The sequence below is a fragment of the Podarcis melisellensis genome (genome assembly GCF_964234715.1).
Source record: "Podarcis melisellensis genome assembly, chromosome: Z".
NCBI lineage: Eukaryota > Metazoa > Chordata > Lepidosauria > Squamata > Lacertidae > Podarcis > Podarcis melisellensis.
The window spans coordinates 1,150,894-1,172,810 of NC_138547.1; the positions used below are offsets into that span (position 1 = coordinate 1,150,894).

At 41.8% G+C, this 21,917-nt stretch overlaps 1 protein-coding gene across 3 annotated transcripts in view; it reads right to left on the reverse strand.

Moving 5' to 3' along the window:
* NEK6 (NIMA related kinase 6) overlaps positions 1-21,917 on the reverse strand; it is a 96,118-nt gene that overhangs the window by 52,725 nt on the left and 21,476 nt on the right. For 2 of the 3 annotated variants that reach the window (XM_081896603.1, XM_081896602.1), the window contains exon 2: positions 8,537-8,658. In XM_081896603.1, the coding sequence (XP_081752729.1) occupies positions 8,537-8,629 (93 nt within the window). In that variant the 5' untranslated portion in view covers positions 8,630-8,658. Of the gene's footprint in view, positions 1-6,381; positions 6,526-8,536; positions 8,659-21,917 lie in introns of those variants that run through there. The other variant, XM_081896604.1, reaches the window with a different exon arrangement.

Below are 21,917 nucleotides of genomic sequence, written 5' to 3' on the forward strand. Positions count from 1 at the left end.
CCAGACTGGTGCCTGGGAGTGGCCGCTGAAACGATGTAACACCAGTCCTAAAGGATCTACGTTGCGTGGCAATACCCGCCCCCTCCCACAGATGGGCTGCAGCTGCAGCGAGGAGAGAAAAGGGGCGAGCCCAGGCTACCCTGACCTTAAGTGCCCTCCGGAAGATCCGCCCCCCGATGCCACCCCATTGGCTGGCGCCGACACTGAATAATAATGAGTTCCTGAGTCCCGCGGGGCTGGAGCTAGCCCTGCGAGAGTGTGGGTGGGGTCGTGAGCCCCGCAACCCCCCCTCCTGAGATCGGGAGTGGCTTTGGCTCCCAGGACATTTCTGAGCATAATTCAAAGTGTTGATGTAGACCTTTAAAGCCCTAAACCAGGGGTTGGCAACGTTTTTTGAGGCTGGTCTGGTCCACTCTCCAGCAGACCTCTGTGGGCCAGAGCGTGCATGCCTGTGCGTGCGCTCAAGCTATTTCCAGCACACTTCCGGGACAATGGAGCGCACGTGCGCATGCTATTACCAGTGCTCTTCCAACCCAGAAGTTGGTCCCCGCGGCGAGAAAAAAAAATAATGCTGAAAAAAACACACAGAATCTCCACGCCGATCCACGGAACAGCCGTGGGCCGGTTCCAGGAAGCTCATGGGCTGGAACCGACCCATGGGCCTTAGGTTGCCAACCTCTGCCCTAAACAGCCTCGGCTCAGTATACCTGAAGGAATGTCTCCACCTGTTGTCCAGTCCAGACATGGAGGCCCAGATCCAAGAGCCTTCTGGTAGTTCCCTCACTGCGAGAAGTGAATTACAGGGAACCAGGCAGTTGGCCTTCTTGGCAGCAGCGGCGCTCTCCCTGTGGAACACTCTCCCATCAGATGCCCAGGAAATAAAGAACCATACAACTAATAGGAGACATCTGAAGGCAGCCCTGTTTCGGGAAGTTTTTAATGTTTGATGTTTTATTGTGTTTTTAGTATCCTGTTGGGAGCCGCCCAGAGTGGCTGGGGCAACCAGTCAGATGGGCAGCTTAATAATACGGAAACTGTATGTTGGTACACAATTGAAAGTTGGCAAAAATACTTCATTGTGTCACTGTGGTATATGTTTATGTGCCAGTACTGGGAAGGCGGAAATACCTATTTTTAAAACTAAGGCAAGAGGCTGAATGTCTGCCTGAGCAGAACACACCACAGTACAGAGCCAATTAAAGGCATCGGTAAGGTGCACCTGACCTGCCTTGTCAGCCTCGTAACATGCTTCCAGCCTACACCATCTGCACTGACGCCGCATGGGAATTGGTGAAGCCATGATGTAGCATGGTGTTACCACACTGAATATTGCAATGCATTTCATCTTGGAGAAAAGTGTATGGGCAGAAAGCATTTATTGGGCACCATGAGTGTTGGCTACTCAACAACTTTGCTCACAACATGAGGTCTGCCGCTAAAAAAATAAAAAATGCAATTGCACAAAATAAAGCCACAGCTGCTATCCATGAACGCAACAATATTTCTCAACTGATTGGGAAGCATGAATAGAGCAAGTATCATACCATTAAACCTCCTCAGGGACAGTCCAGTTGCTCCACAAGAGAGAGCACACAAATAGATATGAGAACAAGCAGATATAAACACACATTAACACTGCAAATTCTGGCAGAATACATGCCTTGCCTGCAAAGGTTTCTAGATTTAATCCATGGCATCTCCAGCTAAAAAAAAAATCTACAAAGAAGACTGAAAACACTCTTCTCAAAATCAAATTCATTGGATTCAAATGATAGATTGGGAAAGACTATGGAAGAATGACATGAAATATACGGCCTGTGTTTTACTTAAAGAGAATTATATTAACATATTATACAGATGGTACCTAATTCTGGTTAAATTAGCAAAAATGTATAAAACAAAAGATAGTAAGTGTTGGATATGTAAAGCAGCGGAGGGCACTTTTTACCACATGTGGTGGCAATGTAAGGTTATTTTTAAAAAGGGAAATGATATATAATGAATTGAAAAAAATGTTCAAAATAATATTCGTTAAAAAACCAGAAGCATTTTTATTAGGTATCACAGGATTGGACATACCGAAAAAATACAAGACTTTGTTTATCTATGCAACAACAGCCGCTTGGATATTATTAGCCCAATGTTGGAAAGAAGAGGAAGTCCCCACTAAAGAAGACTGGCAAACTAAGTTAATGAAATACGCAGAAATGGCTAAATTAACCGGGAGACTTAGAAACCAAGAAGACAATAAATTTAAAAAGGAATGGGGAATGTTTATTGCATATATACAAAAGCAATGCATACAAGTTAATACATTAGCAGGATTTTTTCAAAAAATGCTTGTAATATTATAGATAAGGTATAAAATTGGAAAGTAAAATGAGATAAAGAATTTATGGACATGCATGAACAACATAGAACAAGGGAACCGAGGCGAGGGTGAAGTCAGGGGATTCAGCGCGCCCAAAGCTTCTGAGAGCTGCGTCTCCCACGGCTAGCAGATAGCTTCCTGAAGCCTGGAGAGCGAGAGGGGTCGGTGCGCACCGACCCCCCTCCCCCGCTCTCCAAGCTTCAGCGAAAGCCTGCATTTGCCCCATAGGATGCATACACATTTCCCCTTCATTTTTGGAGGGGGAAAAGTGCGCCCTATAGGGCGAAAAATACGGTATATTTTTTTCTTTTTTATGTGATGTTTTGTTGTTGTAAAAATTATAAAAAAGGGGGAAAAGAAAACGCTCTTCTCTGCTGAAGACCCTGGAGGGCTGCTGCCAGTCAGAGTAGAGAGATGGGCATATCACCTGTCCTGGAATAAGACAGTTCCACATGTATCAAAACTGAACAAAGGAACCCACAATGTCTTAAGTTAACATGAACACTGTGAAACAGAAAACCAAGCTGTGGAGTTCCCTTGATGTTTTATCGTGTTTTTAATATTCTGTTGGGAGCTGCCCAAAGTCGCTGGGGAAACCCAGCCAGGTAGGTGGGGTATAAACTACTTATTATTATTATTATTATTATTACTACTACTACTACTACTACTAGGGACACGGGTGGCGCTGTGGGATAAACCACAGAGCCTAGGACTTGCTGATCAGAAGGTTGGCGGTTCAAATCCCCGCAACGGGGTGAGCTCCCGTTGCTCGGTCCCTGCTCCTGCCAACCTAGCCATTCGAAAGCACGTCAAAGTGCAAATAGATAAATCGGTACCGCTCTGGCAGGAAGGTATACCGCGTTTCTGTGCACTGCTCTGGTTCGCCAGAAGCGGCTTAGTCATGCTGGCCACATGACCTGGAAGCTGGACGCCGGCTCCCTTGGCCAGTAAAGCGAGATAAGCGCCGTAACCCCACAGTCAGCCACGAGTGAACCTAATGGTCAGGAGTACCTTTACCTATTATTATTATTACTATTACTATTATTATTATTATTATTATTATTATTATTATTATTATTATTATTATTATTATTTCAGGAGCCATTTTTATTTAAGTCTCACTTAAGGCAACACTAACTAAAATTAATTTGTTGCATTAGCTTCAAGCACTAAGAAATGGCTTGATAAAAGTATCAAACCAAATTAGTAGGCAGCAAGAATAATAGAATGCAGATTTTAAACATTTCCCCCATTAGAAATGCCAACGAATTTTGAGTTATTGCCACCTTTAGCTAAGAAAATTCTCTCCATTCCAACCTACACCAATGCAGAGTGGGTCTGACAACAAACTGACAGCAATTCTAGTTATATATTCACTTACTCTAATTAGAAAACTTCTAAATAGAAAGTTCTATTGTGAGTCATAAGGAAAAGGTTAACTATAACACTAAATATAAATACTGCAGACGAGCAGCAAGGGATGGTTCTAAACCACCTCTTCAAGTCTTCCGGGACGTGTTTGCAGCAAATTGTGACACGTAACCAATTTATCTGTCAATGTTGCAACTTTATTCCCTTTCCCAAAAGTGGTTCCCCAACTCTGTATATGAAAGCCCACAAAACAACTACTGCTCCCACTTTTGCATAATCATTTAGAACGCAAGAAGTCTATGTGCTTGTGATGTACGTTTGGTGGACAATGTGACAGTTAATGTGAAAGGCATGTTTTGCCTTTCAGAACAAAAACCAGAGTTGCAATGGATCACAAAAGTTACGTCCAGTGGTACCTTGGTTCTCGAACAGCCTAGTTCATGAACAACTTAGAACCTGAACGTCGCAAACCCGGAAGTGAGCGTTCCAGTTCTCAATATATATATATATATTTTTAAGTTGAATGTGTCCTGAGCTTCCATTTTTAGTGTTGCACTTCCGTTGAGAGAGAGAGAGAGAGAGAGAGAGAGAGAGAGAGAGAGAGAGAGAGATAGCGTGCTGATTGGGGAGGTGGGGAGAAGCATTTTAGGGGTAGTTTTTCAACAGCCTGGAACGGATTAATCCGTTTTGCATTACTTTCTATGGGAAAGCGCACCTTGGTTTTGGAATGTTTTGGTTTTGGAACGGACTTCTGGAACGGATTAAGTTTGAGAACCAAGGTACCACTGTATAGTACCTGAATTCTCTAAACCAGCCTTCCCCAACCTCGTACCCTCCAGATAATATTGGACTTCAACTCTCACTGCCCTGCACCCCTGGCTCTGCTGGTTGGGGCAGATGGGGGTTGCAATCCAAAAACGTCCAGAGGGCACCAGGTTGAAGCAGGTTGCCTTAGGCATTCTCAAAACTCACCCATCTTTTTTGTTGTTGTTATGAATTTTGACTTTAAGAAAGTTATTGTTCTACAGCATATCAGAATGTTATAGATGAAATCCAGTACAAATGCAATCGAGATACAAATACAAAAGTAAGCAAGCCCAATAATTTCAAATAACCATACTTGGTCATAGTTTGTTTAGTTCTAGGAATTTATAGTGCACTGTTCAGTGTGCAGTCCCAGGGTGGGGAAACTCTATCTCTGGAGGAAGGTTAAATAATAGTTTTATCCTACACTGATTAACCATTTTGCTAAAATTTTACAGTAAAAGATCCTTAATCACCAGTCATAAGATCTAATCAAAACATGGACAGAAGACGAAAAACAGATGACCTAATCCTGGCACTGACCTAAACCAGTCATTGGGAGACCAAAATACCCTCTGATAAGGAAGACATCCCATGCTTCTGGCTATGTAACTGTTCTGATAAACAGTGGTGCCATTTAAAAGGATTATCATCTGACTTTTCAGGAACCCCATACTTATGAAGGCTATTCCTAAGACATTTTCTCTCTGCTGAGTATAAAATAACCCTATTTGTTTTTTGATAAGTTCTCTCCACAGTCTCCCCATAACGACGATCTTTTAAAATAACTTAAATCCATTTTGTGATCTGAGTGGTGCTAAAATATTTTAATGTCTACCAAGACAATCACATTTTGAAGTACAACAATGATTGCATAATTCATATATTCTTATACATCTTGAGCTAGTTTGCTAAAATGACTCTTATTTCCTCCCTCTGGAACACCCTTCCATCGGATGTCAAGGAAATACAGAACTACACAACATTTAGAAGACACCTGAAGGCAGCCCTGTATTGAGAAGTTTTTAATGTTTAATATTTTATTATGTTTTTATATGTGCTGGGAGCCATCCAGAGTAGCTGGGGCAATCCAGCCAGATGGGCAGGGTATAAATAATAATAAAATTATTATTGTTATTGTTTTATTGTTATGGTTATTATTATTCCAGGAGAAAAAATGGGACAATTATTTCTGGTATTTTCTCTCCTTACTGCCCATTGAGACAAATGACACAAAATACCTGACATATCAATCAGACCAACTCCATTTTCTCAATCAACAATCTTCTCTAAAAAAAAAAAAAATCAGCTCCTGTTAACGTCAATTCAATAATGTGTAGTGATTCAGTTAACAATAATAGCTGTCATTTGACTCTTAATCTCTACAATATAAAGTATTAGGATTATGGTCAACAATACAAAAACAAACTGTCAGAAACCCAGTCTGCCAAAATCTGTTAAGCTTTATCAAATCACAAATCGATCCACATTTAATAATGTAGCAGTAAACTACTGCAATCAATACGAACAAAAATGTATTCAAGAAGCTCAGTAAATATAGAACAAGATCAGAAATAAGTAAGAAAATTCACTGAAAAACTGAAAGGGAAAAAAAGCTCATCAGACACTGTCCGTCAAACATCCATGGAAGGCAATTCCACAGATTCCGGAGATTATCCGCTCCATTGCCTAATTCTTAGTACAGCCAAGTATGTTTCTTAAAATCCAATTGAAAGCGGCTTCTCAATACCTTAAACAGGAGCTCTGATCAATACATTATCCTCTTTAATAATAGCCTCCAAGAGACTCAAGAGCTGCTTCCACATCATCCCCACCTTCAGTCTTTTCTCTTGTAGTTCCAGTTCTTTAAGCCTCTCTGCAGGACAAGCTTCCAAACCCTTAATCATCTTCACTGGTCTCCCTCCTCCATCTCCAGTCTTGAGTCCAAGAGTATAGACACAACTTTAACAGAGGCTGGAAGTGGCCAAAAATGCACTTAAAAATGACCACTTCTGACAATGATGCATCCTGTCAGGCCCACAGGAGAAGACAGTATTAGCCACTAATTACATTTAACTATGTCATTAGAAATTCCAACATGTGCTCTAAGAAGCCATGAATGTATCTGCTGCGTAAGAACCCTTCCTAATCTTGTTCATGGAATAATTACATGGGCTCCATCCTGCCAAATGAGACTGTAATTAACCCTAATTGCTTAAAATGTAACTTGGCTAATTCAAGGAGATCAATTACTATTAAATGACTTAATATGACAAATTACTGCAGTAGGGGAGGGGGGGGAGCGTTCCACACAGGCTATTTCAACGCAGCACTGAGCACCATGTGTTCACAAGCAATTCGTTGTTTTTTTCTAGATCTCATTGTTGTACTTCGCTTTTGCTCTCTTAATGAATTAGCTCAGCAATGAATGGCAGGACTCACAATCCAAATGTTACTGCTTTTCCAGGAAGAGCCTTGCCGGATTCATAATTCTGCAGTATTGATGGGCAACAGCAACCCAATGCTTAAGGTAAGCTAGTATTGCTTCTTCACAGTAGACCTCTTTAATATGCATGACTATACGCAATATGCAATACTACACTTAAGAAATGTGACATGGCCATAGAAAGTGAGACTGAACATTTATTACAACATCATCATTCCGGGCAGCTTCCAACAAAATATTAGAACACAAAAAAACCCTCAAACATTAAAGACATCCCTGTACAGGGCTGCCTTCAGATGTCTTCTAAAAGTCAGATAGTTGTTTATTTCCTTGACATCTGATGAGATGAGAGGCGTTCCACAAGGCGACCACCACTACCGAGAACGCCCTCTGCCTGGTGCCCTGTAACTTCACTACTTGCAGGGACGGAACCACCAGAAGGCCCTCGGCACTAGACCTCAATGTCCGGGCTAGACGATGGGGGTGGAAATGCTGCTTCAGGTCTACTGGGCCGAGGCCATTTAGGGCTTTAAAGGTCAGCACCAACACTTTGTATTGTGCTCAGAACCGTACTGGGAGCCGATCTAGGTCCTTCAGGACGGTGTTATATGGTCTCGGCAGCCACTCCCAGTCATGAGTCTGGCAGCTGCATTTTGGATTACAGTCAAACCTCAGTTGTCAAATGTAATCCGTTCTGGAAGACTGTTCGACTTCCAAAACGTTTGACAACCGAGGCGCAACTTCCCATTGGTTGCAATAGCTTCTTGCACTCAAGCGGAAGCCGCTTTGGATGTTCAGGTTCCGAAAAACACTTGAAAACCGGAGCATATAATCCTGGGTTTTCAACATTAGGGAGCCAAAATGTACGATAATGGAGGCATTCATTCGGGAACCGAGGTTTGACTGTAGTAATTTCTGAGTCACATTCAAAGGTAGCCCCACGTAGAGCGCATGGCAGTAGTCCATCATAGCAATCCTGTGAGGCAGGTATGCTGGCAGGGACTAGCCCTTTTGTGTCTGGATGGGGATTTTAAACATGGGTTTCCCCAATCCAAGACCAACAAGCTTGTTTTCTCCTGCTCTGGAGGGCAGGACTTGAACCAATGCCTTCAAGTTACAAGAAAGGAGATTCCGACTAAACATCAGGAAGAATTTTCTGACAGAAGACTTGTTCCATAGGGGAACAGATTTCCTTAGGAGACGTGGCCTCTCCTTCACTGGAGGTTTTTAACCAGAGGTTGGGTGGCCACCTGTCCTGGATGCTTTAGCTGAGATTCCTGCATTGCAGGCGGTTGGACTGGGTGACCCAGTTTTGTGATTTTAACCACTACACTACAGTGACTCCAGTCACATAAAGAAAAAGATTAGCTGGTATGATGTGGGAGGAACACTTGCTTCAAGCATTCTGGTAAGGAACTTCCCTGTTTTTCCACAAATAGATTTTGTAATGCTAATGGCATTCTAAATTTTGATAATAATTATTGATTTTAAGAGTTGTTAAATATTTGAAGTAGAGGACCATGAGAAAGAAAACAGCTGCTTACTTGTGCATCATGCTGGTATTCCTGGCTTGCCACTTTGCAGAGCGGGCTGTTCTGGTCCCCCAGATGATGAGGATGGCTGTGTTGTCCTTCCATAGTAACATTCCAGACTTTGCCTTTAAGCTCTGTGGAACCAAGAACACACCTGTGTCAAAGCAAAAGGCACCTACATGGCTGAACTCAAGCGGATTAGCAGGAAGAACCAGTAAATGTCACTATTCTCTGGTGATATACATACAACTTCACATTTGAACATGAGTTCTTCCCTGTCCCCCCATCACAGGCAATTATCTGACCAGTATCACAAGCTCTACATCCCACAAGGACCATATTCTTGATAAAGAAGCTAGCAGAAACGTCTGCCTCTTCCTCTCTCACTGCCATTCTCTCCCTTTTGTCCTTCACTGCTTATAGCTGCTGCTAGCACCCAGGCCCCATGTTTCCTGGGATCCTCTGTGCGCACAGCCACGCAGGTGTGCAGTAAAATGGTACCTCAGGATGCGAACAGGATCCGTTCCAGAGCCCCATTCGTATCCTGAACAGAACGTAAGATGCGACTGCGCGTCTGTGTGTGTGCGGGTTGCTTTTCGCCGCTTCCATGCATGCGCGTGACGTCATTTTGACCATCTGCGCATGCACAAGCGGCGAAACCCGGAAGTAACGCGCTCCTTTACTTCCGGGTTGCTGTGGGGCGCAACCCGAAAATACTTATCCTGGAGCGTATTTATCCCCAAAGGATATATGGGGACTGGGCCGCTTTTACCATCACAAGAGGGAAGGGAGACCCTAGAAAGATAAGTACCAGTTTGTCACACATTTTCACAGAATACTGACCCAGGACCTTCCACCTTGCCCACATAAGGACATGAGAGGTTGAGGACACTCACTATATTCCAAGCACAGCAAGAGAGAAGCAAGGCATAGCAAGCATCTAATATTTCAATACAAACTTACACATTCTTCCGAATGTCACAGAAGAAAAAGTTTGCCATTTTTAATTATTCCACAAAACCCTTATTTAAGTGCAACTGCTTATATATAATGGTTACAGCTGTCAACGAAGGCAAATGCAAATTCCTGTCTGAGAAGATAATGCAGAAAATGAAAGAACACCAAACATTACTTTTTTGACCATTAAAAAAAACCCATGTGACAGTCTAAACATATGGAGATTAGGCTACAATGACTGGATCCTCTCGTATGGTTACATTCATGAAATATAATAGCAGATGTGGTCCATGTTATCCTCTTCTGGCTCAAAGAAGAAGAAAGTAATACTGCCAACTTTAGCTGTGAGCAAACCTGTGACAATTCTGTGGTACCAGAATGACGCAACCCAGTGTTATGACTGATGTTAAACATGAGTTGCTCACAGATGCTTGTAATTGCAAGTCCTTCATAAAACTAACTTGCAACACGACACATTCTAGCTACAATGCTTATGCCAACTTGGATTCTTACCACTTGCCACTACCCTGTCATGCGCATGCCACTGCCAGGGGAACTTCATTGCACCATGAAGACACTTCCCCTTATCAGTTGGTGCAAAGATCCAACCATGACACTTCCAAAGTACACTGCCGAGGCAGCTGGAAGATATGACCCCAAATCCCAGAGAAGCATCTACAGCTTCCCAGCAGTGGGAAATATTCCCCAGGCTTCTGTAAATTCCTTTCTAGAAATAAAAGTCTCCAGAGGCAGTCAGGATCAAGAGGGAAGCAGCAGTAACATTAGGGACACTTAGTAATGCTCCCCAGGAACAAGTCTGTAAAGCACGGACGTTAAATATTTGACTTCATACAGTGTATGACAAAAGCTAACTAAAAGAAAGAATTTAAATTAATTGTGGGGTATCATTCTACAGCCCCATCCCTGGACTGTAGGCTTCAAAAACCATCTCTTCTCTGCTGCCTTTAGGCTTTGATTTCAACATGGACTGCAAAAAATTGTGTCATTTGATTTTTCTTTTAGTATTTTTAGCTTTATGCTGGTCACTTTTTGGATTATGGATTTGGATGTTTTATACTGTATAACAACAACAACAACAACAACAACAACAACAGAGAGGGAGACATTCTAGAAGGAAAGAGCCATGTTAGCTGTTTGTAGCAAGAACCAAGTTTTGCGGCACTTTAAGGATAAACACAGAAGTGCAGTTTTTTAGGATAGATGCCAAGTTGAGGTTCCACAGCCACAATAATTTTGTTTGTTTTTAAAGCAGAGACTAGAGCACTAATACAATTTCTGAAGTTCCTCCAAAAAAAATCCAAGCAGATTTGTGTTGATAAAACTCAAAGGCAGTCCAGAGTCCACAGCTGGGTGACTAGAGAGAAGACAATCAGAATGCCTGCTTGGAAAACACTACACACTGCAACTAGAGTGATGGCAAAAGTGGTTCTGTTAGACTACAAACCACCTGAAAGAGTCTCCTGGTACCGTTTTCCACAGATGAAATACAGGTGGTGAAGAAGGTCCTCTTCCCCGTAGCTATCGCCACTTGGTAGGCTCAACGTTGAGCTCTTACCCGTGTTCGGTTCAGAACAAGTTTTTCACCCTGGCGCTCTAGCCAACTTTGCAATTGTTTCATTGCCCTCAGCTTCATGGAAAACTATGGGGCCATCTGCGCTCCATGCAGCTGGAGAGGGCGCTTTGGAGGCAGACGGTGATAGCCCTGGTTAACTCTGCATTCCAGGGAATCAGCTGAAAGGACATCAACATGGGATAAAACATCCCCTACCACTCTCTGGAAACCATTTGGCTCTGTGAAGTGGGGGGTGGGGTGGGCCATCCAAATCAGCTCCACCTCCCTGCAGAGGGGAAGGTTTGTGGAGAAATCTAGCTGCTTTGTTGGATCTTATATTGGAGTGGGTGAAATGAACGTTGTTTATAGCGGACAGATGAAGAATCGGAAGTCCCTTACCTTCTGAATTTTTTTCTCTTTCTCTCTCAGCTAACTTCTTTTCTATTTCTATATTTCTCTTTCATTTTCTTTATTCCTTTACTCCCCTCCTTCTCTTTATGTTCTTATTGTATTTAGATCAAAAAGGGGAGAATATTTCATATTAAGTTTTGTATTTTTCTCTATCAGCACCAATACAATTTATTCCGGGGGGGGGGGGGATAAAATGAGTGAAAAGGAACACAAAACCCACAGACAAGAAGCACAGAACTCCAGCCTACAAAGCAATCAAGCTGCAACTTCTCCCACTAGACAACAATATGAACAGCTATCAGTTTCACTAAATTCTTGCCTTACTCATTCACTAGAAATGACATCACATTTACAGGGTAGCATTTCTCAAAAAAACACTTCTGCTCCCCGTTTTAGAAACTGAGTCAATATGTAAAAGAGAATTTGGTAAACAATGCAATTGCTGGGAATGGGTAGGGGTAAAATCCGGTCCTGTTACAATTGTTTGGTTAAATCTGAAGTAAAGGGCTAGAGATTACCAGACAATGAATTAGTACCATGTGACTGAAATGCACAGCTCTGAAAGTACACAGGAGAAGGAAAGGAAGCAGGTGACTGGCTGAATTGAAGAAACTGAGAAATCAACAGCCATATCTAATTTGCAAGGATGTTTGTGGTATTTCTCAGTTCTTTGGAGGTGTCAGCATTTTATCACCATCCACACTGTTTTAGGTATTGCAGCAGTTTGTGGGTTTTCTGCGTACAACTAGACAGTCCTCCTTTGAAAAACACACTTCTCAAAGAGCACATGAATGGGATTTCTGGTACAGAACATTTCATAAAAGCTATACAAATTGCACAGGGATGTTTTAATATTTGTCAGAATTAACCATTGGCTTTTTTATTTGTGAACGGTATAAATTTCATACTAAAGTACAAGAATTAAAGTACAAGAATTCCAAATGGCACATTCCTGCTGTTCCACTTTAAGGTGACTTCCTCACAGGCACTGAGCCATGAGTTATCCCAAACAGAAACAGGCTCCTTTCTGAAACTGTGAAGCTCAGTCTGTCAGCAACACACACATGGAGAGCACACATGCTTCTGGTAGGCTCATGATTCTTTGGGTGCTGCAGGGAAGACAAGGTGTGCTTGCTTCCTATGAGAGATCAGAGACAGCCATTAGCAGCTCAGGACAGTACAGCTGCCACAAGTAATTCAGTTTGGCTACTTGTTTCAAAGCATCTTTGCTTGCAAAGCTTTGGAAGGAGTAACGACAAAATATCAGTTTTGAAAAGTGATATGTGTCAGCTCACATGATACCAACACTGATTCTTGCTGACACCCAAGGGACACACTGTCCTGCTCAAAACTAGCAGCTATTCTGGGATGCTGGGAAAACATGCTATAGGTAGATCAGAGCAAAACTCACGAGAGGCAAGGCAGCAAGTTGCAGACAGATACCTACTTCTGCTGGTGAAAAAACTACCCTACCCTGAGCAAGAGAATCAATAGACTGCACTATCTCTACTTTTAAAGTAGACACACTATAGAGTGGCTCAGTTCGGGGGGTTGCTCGTGGGCCAGTTAAACGACCCCCGTGGGCCACTTCTGGCCTATGAGCCCTAGGTTGCCTACCCCTGCACTAATGTGTCGTGACACACAGTTTGGAAAGCTCTGAGATAGGTCCTGGGGAATTTTATCATAGAGTAGTAAGTGTAGTTTCTGAAAAGGCAGGCTGGTTAACAAGATAGTATGTTCTAATCGCCACTGCTAATAAATGCAAAGGGGAAAGCTTCCGGCACTATTCTTTAAGGGTGACATTTCCAGAAATTCTAAGGTGAAGCAGTTCTGGCTTAACTGACTGTCTAATTAAAAATATATATATATATTTAGTATTACTCTTTTATTGAAAGAATTTTAGTCATAAAGAAAAAGAAAAAAGAGAGAAATAAGGAAACAAAGAGAGAAAATGTGTAGAAACAAATACAAAAATACAATGTATATACTCAAATACATTCTTATATAAATATATGTTATTATCCTAACATATGTGTAGGTATTAATAGCCTACTACATTCTGTATAAACTCATTCCAAATGTCATATTTATCCAAGCAAAGTCTACAGCTATAAGCAGTCCATTCATAAGTTGCAAGTGTTGTCATATTGTCAACCCATTGATTAAAGGGCATCATATCTTTATTCTTCCAATTCATCAGTATCAGTCTCTTGGCCACCATAAGGGCGCATAGAACTTCCATACAATGGGTATATAATTAAAAAGAATATTCTTCGATGAAAGTTTTAACTTTTTCTGTAGTCACACAGTCCAGCACTTTCTTCCAAAACTTAACAAGTAAAGAACATTGTACACATGTATATTTCAAAGAGGCACTGTCCTTGCTACACCTCCAACATAGCCCTTTTTATACAAACATAAAGGTAAAGGTAAAGGGACCCCTGACCATTAGGTCCAGTCGTGACCGACTCTGGGGTTGTGGCGCTCATCTCGCTTTACTGGCCAAGGGAGCCGGCGTACAGTTTCCGGGTCATGTGGCCAGCATGACTAAGCCACTTCTGGCGAACCAGAGCAGCGCACGGAAACACCATTTACCTCCCCCCCCCCCCGGAGCGGTACCTATTTATCTACTTGCACTTTGACGTGCTTTCGAACTGCTAGGTTGGCAGGAGCAGGGACCAAGCAACGGGAGCTCACCCCGTCGCGGGGATTCAATATACAAACATAAAGGAGTCCAAAAAATTCTGGATATTATTTTTTGTTGTGTAAGTCTTAATGTAAAGTTCACTGATACCTTTGGTAGCACGGGTAAAACATTTTCAACTATCTGGGTAATACTTAAAGTTCCAATTCTTTATTCCAATTCTTTATTAAAGTCTGCATATTGAATTTATTTATTCTTAATAAATATCTATAAAAAGTAATCACTGGTTTTTTTTTAGTTTCAAACAAATTGTTCAATTGCTCCAGTATCTTAGGTGCCTTGGAAGCTGAAATGCTGCTGGCCCAAACATACGTGTTAGGAGACATTGTAACTGAAGATCTTGCCATTGGGCCACAGCTGATAGATGATATTTTTGTCTTAAAACAGCGCAGGTATAAAATTAATCTTCCTTATTGATCCATTGTTTCAAAGTCAATGTACAGTACCTGCTTTCAGCCAATTTTTAGATTGGGGTTTCCCCACAAAGTAATTTTGGCATGTGAGAATGCATCAAATTTGTTTTTATTAGACAACCTATTCCATATCCTTCTAATTACCGTAACTAATTCAATTAGAAGAATATGGAATATGTTGTCTAATAACTATTATTGTCTAACAACTGCTTCCAGAATCATCTGGGATTTTGAATATTTTAATCCTAGTACTGTATTATCCAACCAACCAAAGGTGCTATATGTGTGTATTCTAGGGTTGCCCATGTCAGAAAATTAAGACCAGGTTTTCAATATTTAGTTATTGACAGTAAATAAGCATAGTGATATAGTTCCAAATTCAGAATTCCAAATCTGACTTCTTTCATTTGTAACTGCAAATAAAGCCTTTGATGGCTGTTAAATCAAGTTGATGAATGAAATGAATCAAGGAGCAACTCAAAGGAAAGTTTTCTGCTTGCTATCATTGATGTAAGAGGGAAAGTGGGCCTATAAACCCTACTCAATACAGAGGCTGGATTTTTATGCTTGCATCTTCACACCCTACCAGACACATAAAAAAACATATATCCACCTGTTTGTACACCAGCAGTATTTGGCAGAAGCAACCCTGTTCAACGCTATGAAGAAAATTACAGGGGTTCTAAAGGTAAAGGTACCCCTGACCGTTAAGCCCAGTTGCGGACGACTCTGGGGTTGCACATTCATCTTGCTCTATAGGCCGAGGGAGCTGGCATAATGCTTCTGGGTCATGTGGCCAGCATGACTAAGCCACTTCTGGCGAACCAGAGCAGCGCACGGAAATGCCATTTACCTTCCCGCTGGAGCAATACCTATTTATCTACTTGAACTTTTTGGTGTGCTTTCGAACTGCTAGGTGGGCAGGAGCAGGGACCGAGGAACAGGATCTCACCCTGTCACGGGGATTCGAACCACCAACTTTCCGATCGGCAAGCCCTAGGCTCTGTGGTTTAGACCACAGTGCCACCTGCGTCCCTATAGGGGTTCTACTATGACACAATTAATAATGCAGCTCCCAACACTGTACAACCAGAAGTTAAATTGTATGGCCATAATCAGAACTGCTGAGCTGCACAACACAAAACTCAATCCACTAATTTAACCCCCATAATGGCTACAATTTTGCAGAAATACACCCAAAGGTACACCAACAAAGCATATCCAAGCAACATTACTCTATTACACTGCATCACAAGGCACCAATTTTGTTATACTGAGTCACACAAAACTGTAAGGGCTACTGGCACTAATGGATTTATGTATGAGTAACTCTGATGAGGACTGCCTCTTTCCTGTACTGAACTACTGTAACAAGTTCTGTGTGGAGCTTCCCTCAAGATTGCTCCAGAAGCTGCAATTGGTACAGAATGCTACCAGCGGGTTGCTGAATTAAGTACCTGTGCTGAGAGAACTACCATAAAGAAGGCAGATCACCGAAGAATTGATGCCTTTGAATTATGGTGTTGGAGGAGACTCTTGAGAGTCCCATGGACTGCAAGAAGATCAAAACTATCCATTCTTAAGGAAATCAGCCCTGAGTGCTCCCTGAAAGGACAGATCCTGAAGCTGAGGCTCCAAGACTTTGGCCACCTCATGAGAAGAGAAGACTCCCTGGAAAAGACCCTGATGTTGGGAATGATGGAGGGCACAAGGAGAAGGGAACGACTGAGGATGAGGTGGTGGGACAGTGTTCTTGAAGCTACCAGCATGAGTTTGACCAAACTGCGGGAGGCAGTGGAAGACAGGAGGGCCTGGCGTGCTCTGGTCCAGAGGGTCACGAAGAGGCGGACACGACTAAACAACTAAACAACAACAACAACAAAGCTGAGGGAACTACACTAGCTGCATAATAGCTATGAAAGTATATTCGAGTTCATGTTACTTACATATAAAGCCTTGTACAACAACTTGGGATCAGTTTTCCTGAAGGACCACCAGACCCTGTATGGTCCCATAACAACACTTTGGTCACCTGAGGAAATTTTACTCCTGGCACCATACAAAATATCATTTGGCAGCGATCCCAAAATGGGAATTTTCTACTATAGCCCCTTGAAATGCCATTCCTTTGACCATAAATCAATTATCTGACCATCGTCAAATACTTGCTTCAGAGATCTTGCTAAGACATATTTTTGCACAGGCTTTCCTTGTTTTATAAAACTAGTCCTGGTGCCATTTTTATCTCTGGTTTACATGATACTGTTTTACTGCTTTTATGTTTGCACTGCTTATATACCATGTAACATTTTTTACATATCAAGTAGTTTAGGAACATTTTAAAGTAAATAAATAAAATCTCACAAGTCCATGCTCTTTGACATGTTCCATTGTCAGAATTATTATTAAGTGTCTTAGTGACACGGCACCAGGGATTTTTCTAACCCTGCTCATCCATCAGATTACTTTTATGCATAAATCAAGCCATCAGCCAATTTATACTGTATTTTATTCTAAATGAAGTAAAACTATCACATTTTCCTTCAGCTGAGCACTTAGCAATATTATCTGAAAGAAAAATACACTGAACATTTTTCCTTTCCAGGATTAGATGTTCTTGTTCTCCTTTCCAACATAGCTGCAGGCAAGTTTCTGGCCTGGAATTTACTTGCTCCTAAACCAGCAGGGAAAAACATTTGTAATAACAACAACCACCGCCACAACAAAGAACTGCCCATAAAACATACTGGCTCACTGTATTAAGGGCTATACAATCCCCAACATGTGGGAGACGAAGGGTTTGATCACTTAAAATGAATCCCTCAATCTGAATGGTACTCCATTTCACATTGTGCAAATACAATTTTGGAATCTCTCCCTGAACTCTGACCGTCATTTACTCACACATACATACACTTCTTCTAAAAGCGATATTCCAGCAAATATTCCTGCAACCAAGGGAAACCAAAGCTTACATCACCCCCTGCAGAAATCTGACAGGTGCACTTTAGAAGGCAAAAATGCCCAAGGCACTTGGTAGCGAAGCCCAATATCATTAGTTACAGGATACCTATTAAGGAAAGTAACTTCAGTAACAGCAGCCTCTGCTCATAGCTGATGCACCCTGATAGATGCCCAATGCGCACTCCCTTTCCAAATCAGCCTCGATAACAGCTGTGATCAGCTTAATAAGGTATAAGCATGTAGCTTTAGATGCCTAGATCACATCCACAGGCCAAATTATTCTCCCTGATGAACAAACAGCTTGAGTAGCAAGGAATACTTCCCAAGCAGAAGAAAGCACAGCAGCAAGAATTGTGCCCACATGTCTGTTTCCCTATGCCAACACACCTATCCTCTTGCTGTGTATATCCAGCTGTTTTCCATATGGCTAGCACTCAACCCTCTCTGTTGCTCACAATGCCACTGAGCAGTAGTAATGCCAAATCTTAAACATTTCAGGTAATCTAAAAGGCAAAATTTTCTAGCTCTAAAAACACTGAATTTAAAAACCAAAATGAAGTACCCCCAAAGCTATTCAGCACCTGAGATTTCCCAGTTGAAAAAGGTGCATAGTTCAGAATGTTGGGGAAAATATATTGCGCATAATTTCTGGAATACTCAAAAACAGGAGGATAGAGAGGGAACAAGGTTTAATCAATAACAGAAATTTGTGTATAAATTCACTGCTTCTGTGCTCCTATGCACAAACACATTCCCCTATTACCTGCCTATTTACATAGGAGAATGAGATTTGCTTCATTTTTACCAATGCAACTTGCTAAAGCATCTTCCAGTGTTGCATATCAAAATCCAAACCAGTGGCCTAAGCCCATTACTCATAATGTGAGGGGAAATGCAGAAATTGGGAGAACGAAGTGGATCACTGCAGTCTGTGAGAGAGCTTCTCAAAAGACCTCAGAAGCCCACTCTACAGTAATCTGGAGCGGGGCTTTGTGTGGCTGCCCTTACCCTGTGGAATAGCATTCCTGTTGAGATACAACAGCCCACTATGAGCCCTTTTCAGAAACAGTCAAATACTTTTTTTGTTCAAACAGGTCTTCCCAGCTGGATAAATGGGTATTTATCACAAGTGCCCACTTGTTGGGGTTCTAGTCTTGTTTTAAACGTACAGTGGTATCTCCGGTTACGAACTTAATTCATTCCGGAGGTCCATTCTTAACCCACAACCGTTCTTAACATGAAGCGCACTTTCGCTAATGGGGCCTCCCGCTGCTGCCGGCACACAACTTCCACTCGCCTCCTAGGTCAAAGTTCACAACCAGGAGCATCTACTTCCGGATTAGCAGAGCTTGTTACCCGAAGCGTTCGTAAGGAGGAAGGTACGTAACCCGAGGTTCCACTGTATCTGTTGTTGTTGTTGTTTTTTTACCCATTTCTAATTATTTTATATATCTTACATTGCCTTGGCATTGTGGTTTAGAAGGCGATTAATAACTAAATGATGATTATTATAATAATAAGAATGACGATAAAAATAATTTCAATGCCATTTCACCCAGTTTAGAGTTCATCACAATCACTTTATCTTCTTCCTATGCTTGGTATCATCAGCGAGCTGCCACCTCAGTGTTCACCTGCATTTAGGAGCACAGGTCCTTGGTGGGGAGGGACTTCTTACCTCTCTTCTTTGTAAAATCTGTTTCCTGTTCCTTAACCAATTCCTGACCTATGATGGACCTGTTGTCTTTTCCCATTACTGCTAAGTTTACTTGGGAATTTTTGATAAGCCACATTACTGAAAGCTGGATCACCCCATCTCAAGTAACTCTTACTAGGTTAATCAGACAGGACTTAGGCTTGCAGAAGGCAGGCTGGTTCTGCTTCAGAAACACTTTCTCTATATTATTGGTATTTCTGTCTTTAATAATGCTTCCCACCAGTTTTCCCACAACAGATCTTAATAGTCCTGTAATTTCCTGGTTTCCTGTAAACCAGAGATGTCCAACCGGCAGATTGCAACTTTGATGAAGTGTCCCCAGAAGCTGCTCAACAACTGTACTGTTGGTCTTCCTCCCCCAAGAAAGCTCAACAACTTTGGTCAATCCAATGGGTAGATCACTGCCAGTGTGTTTATAGTGGGAGTATATCGCAGTCTCTTTGGAGTTGGACATCCCTGCTCTAAAAAAACTGCTGTTGCATTGTCCATCTTTGTGTATGGAAGCTGAACTTAGGGACATTGCCTGTTTGTTTGTTTTTGTTACAAGATCAGCAATTTCACAGTTCTTTAAGACCCCTCCAGACCAGTAGTGATTCATTTGTTTTTCATTTGTTAATAAGCCCTAGAATAATCTCATTATCACTGAAATTACTCAGACTCCTTCCTTAAAAAGTTAGTTCGGGCACAAAGATCTGCCCTACGTCTTCCACAGTGTAACAGATCAAACTTCCTTTTCCTCCTTTAGCACACCTTTAACTCCCTTCTCATCCAAAGGTCTGATCACTTAGCCAGTTTCCTGTTTCCGATTTACTTTTTTAAAAATGGCCTTAATGCTTTTAAGGATGTGTTTTGGCATCTCTTTTTGTCTGCTTGCATTTATTTTGCCACAGATTGTGTCCTTTTTTTGAACAAGACTTTTATTTTTTGAAGAAAGCCGCCTTATCTCCAACAGCCTCCTTGACTCTGTTGGCTAACTACACTGGCTTTAGCTAAAGCCAGCAAAATAATCTGTCCCAGCACAATTGACTGGCTGAATGCAATACAGTGGCACATCAGTGATATGCACATTGAACATTCCTTCATGTTTCCTTGCCAGAGTCATCTACCTGAAACCCTGGGCTGCCGGCCAAAGGCAAGCTGTGGTAGGGAAGAAGGCTGGCTAGTGCAGAGAATAGGCTGGCAAGACTGGCTCATGTTCACTGCTTAAAACATGTTGCTCTTTCATTTCTGAGGTGCCATAGCACACTCTTTTTCAGCTACAGGTTGGCAATAAGGGAGGGGACCTTGATAAATCAATAGCAAAATGACATTATTATGCTTTTTCAGCCAAAACAAAGGGCAGCTCATGGAAACTGAAGTACAGTACAGTACTTCCACTCAGTGAGCAGTGTTTGGATCTCACTTAATACTAAAGTTTTACAGAAATCGCAAGTGTGAAAGACACTTCTATAAGGTCAATTGCAATCTATAGGCTTTATTTTCACCAAAATGTATTTGGGACTGAGGTGGAATATATGTGTAAAAGAAGCAGAACAACTTTTACTGAGGCCTCCATGAAAGAACAAAGTGACTGAAACTATTTTGAAAACTAAGCACCAAAACGATTCTGCCTTCCTTTCTCTCTCTGCTGCCTGATAATGTTCTCTCTCTTGCCGGCTCATAAAATAAATCTGTCAAGATGCTATACAAGATTACTGATATATTTAAATGATGGCCCTGGCTTGTGATTACATTATCTCCTGGCTCTGTACGTGTGTGACAAGGCAGCAGCCCTACCCTGGGAGAGTCTTATTTCTGAGTGACTTTTATTGTCCATTATCTTACAGCATTTATGCCACAGCCATGATGTCTTGTAGGAATATTTCACAAAAGAAATATCTTTGTCGTTAGTATTCTCACTGCAATTTAGTCGGATCAACCTTTAAATCTCATCCATCATGCTGAAGAGCTTTGGCAAAGCAAGCAACAGTAATATATGCCTTCTTGTAGAACGTAATTACCAGCTAGGTTAAACAGCAGTGCCTCCCCGCATCCCCTCCTGCAACACAAGCAAACAGAAAACACACAAGCAGCCTCTGGCTTCTCGCGCTCTCACTTCTTCTGGGTGGAAGTACATAACCGGTTCACTGCAAGCAGACTGACACTGTCTGGCACATGACAAATATACTTGAACCTAACAATTAAGCTTCTGTCAGCACTTCCAAAAGCAAGGAGTATTTACAGTAAATCCCTCACAACTTTTAACTCCTTTGCTTGCCTTTCTCAGGAATCGGTTCAAGATGAGTCAAAATCACCATAAGCAGAGCAGTTTAAGACAAAAAGACACACAGATATATGGCAATATAGTAACATACACCTTTCAGGACCTAAGCACTGATAAGAGAGATGGCAATAGACAAAAGAGTCTTAGGGCGCGTAAGGGAATTGTACAAAAAATTAGTAAGACTTCTTTCAATTCCTATAGCTGACCTTCTCCTGACTTTCTACAGCATACATGTTCCTACTACAGCTTGAGAGGCTATCCACAAAAGTAGGAGTTTGCATGGTTTGCAAGTGTTCTCAAATTGTGAGGACTGCCTTTAAAGGAACGTTGCCTTTCCCCTGCTTATGGCAACCACAGATTTTCTTGGCCTTTCTACGGAAACTTATGAATA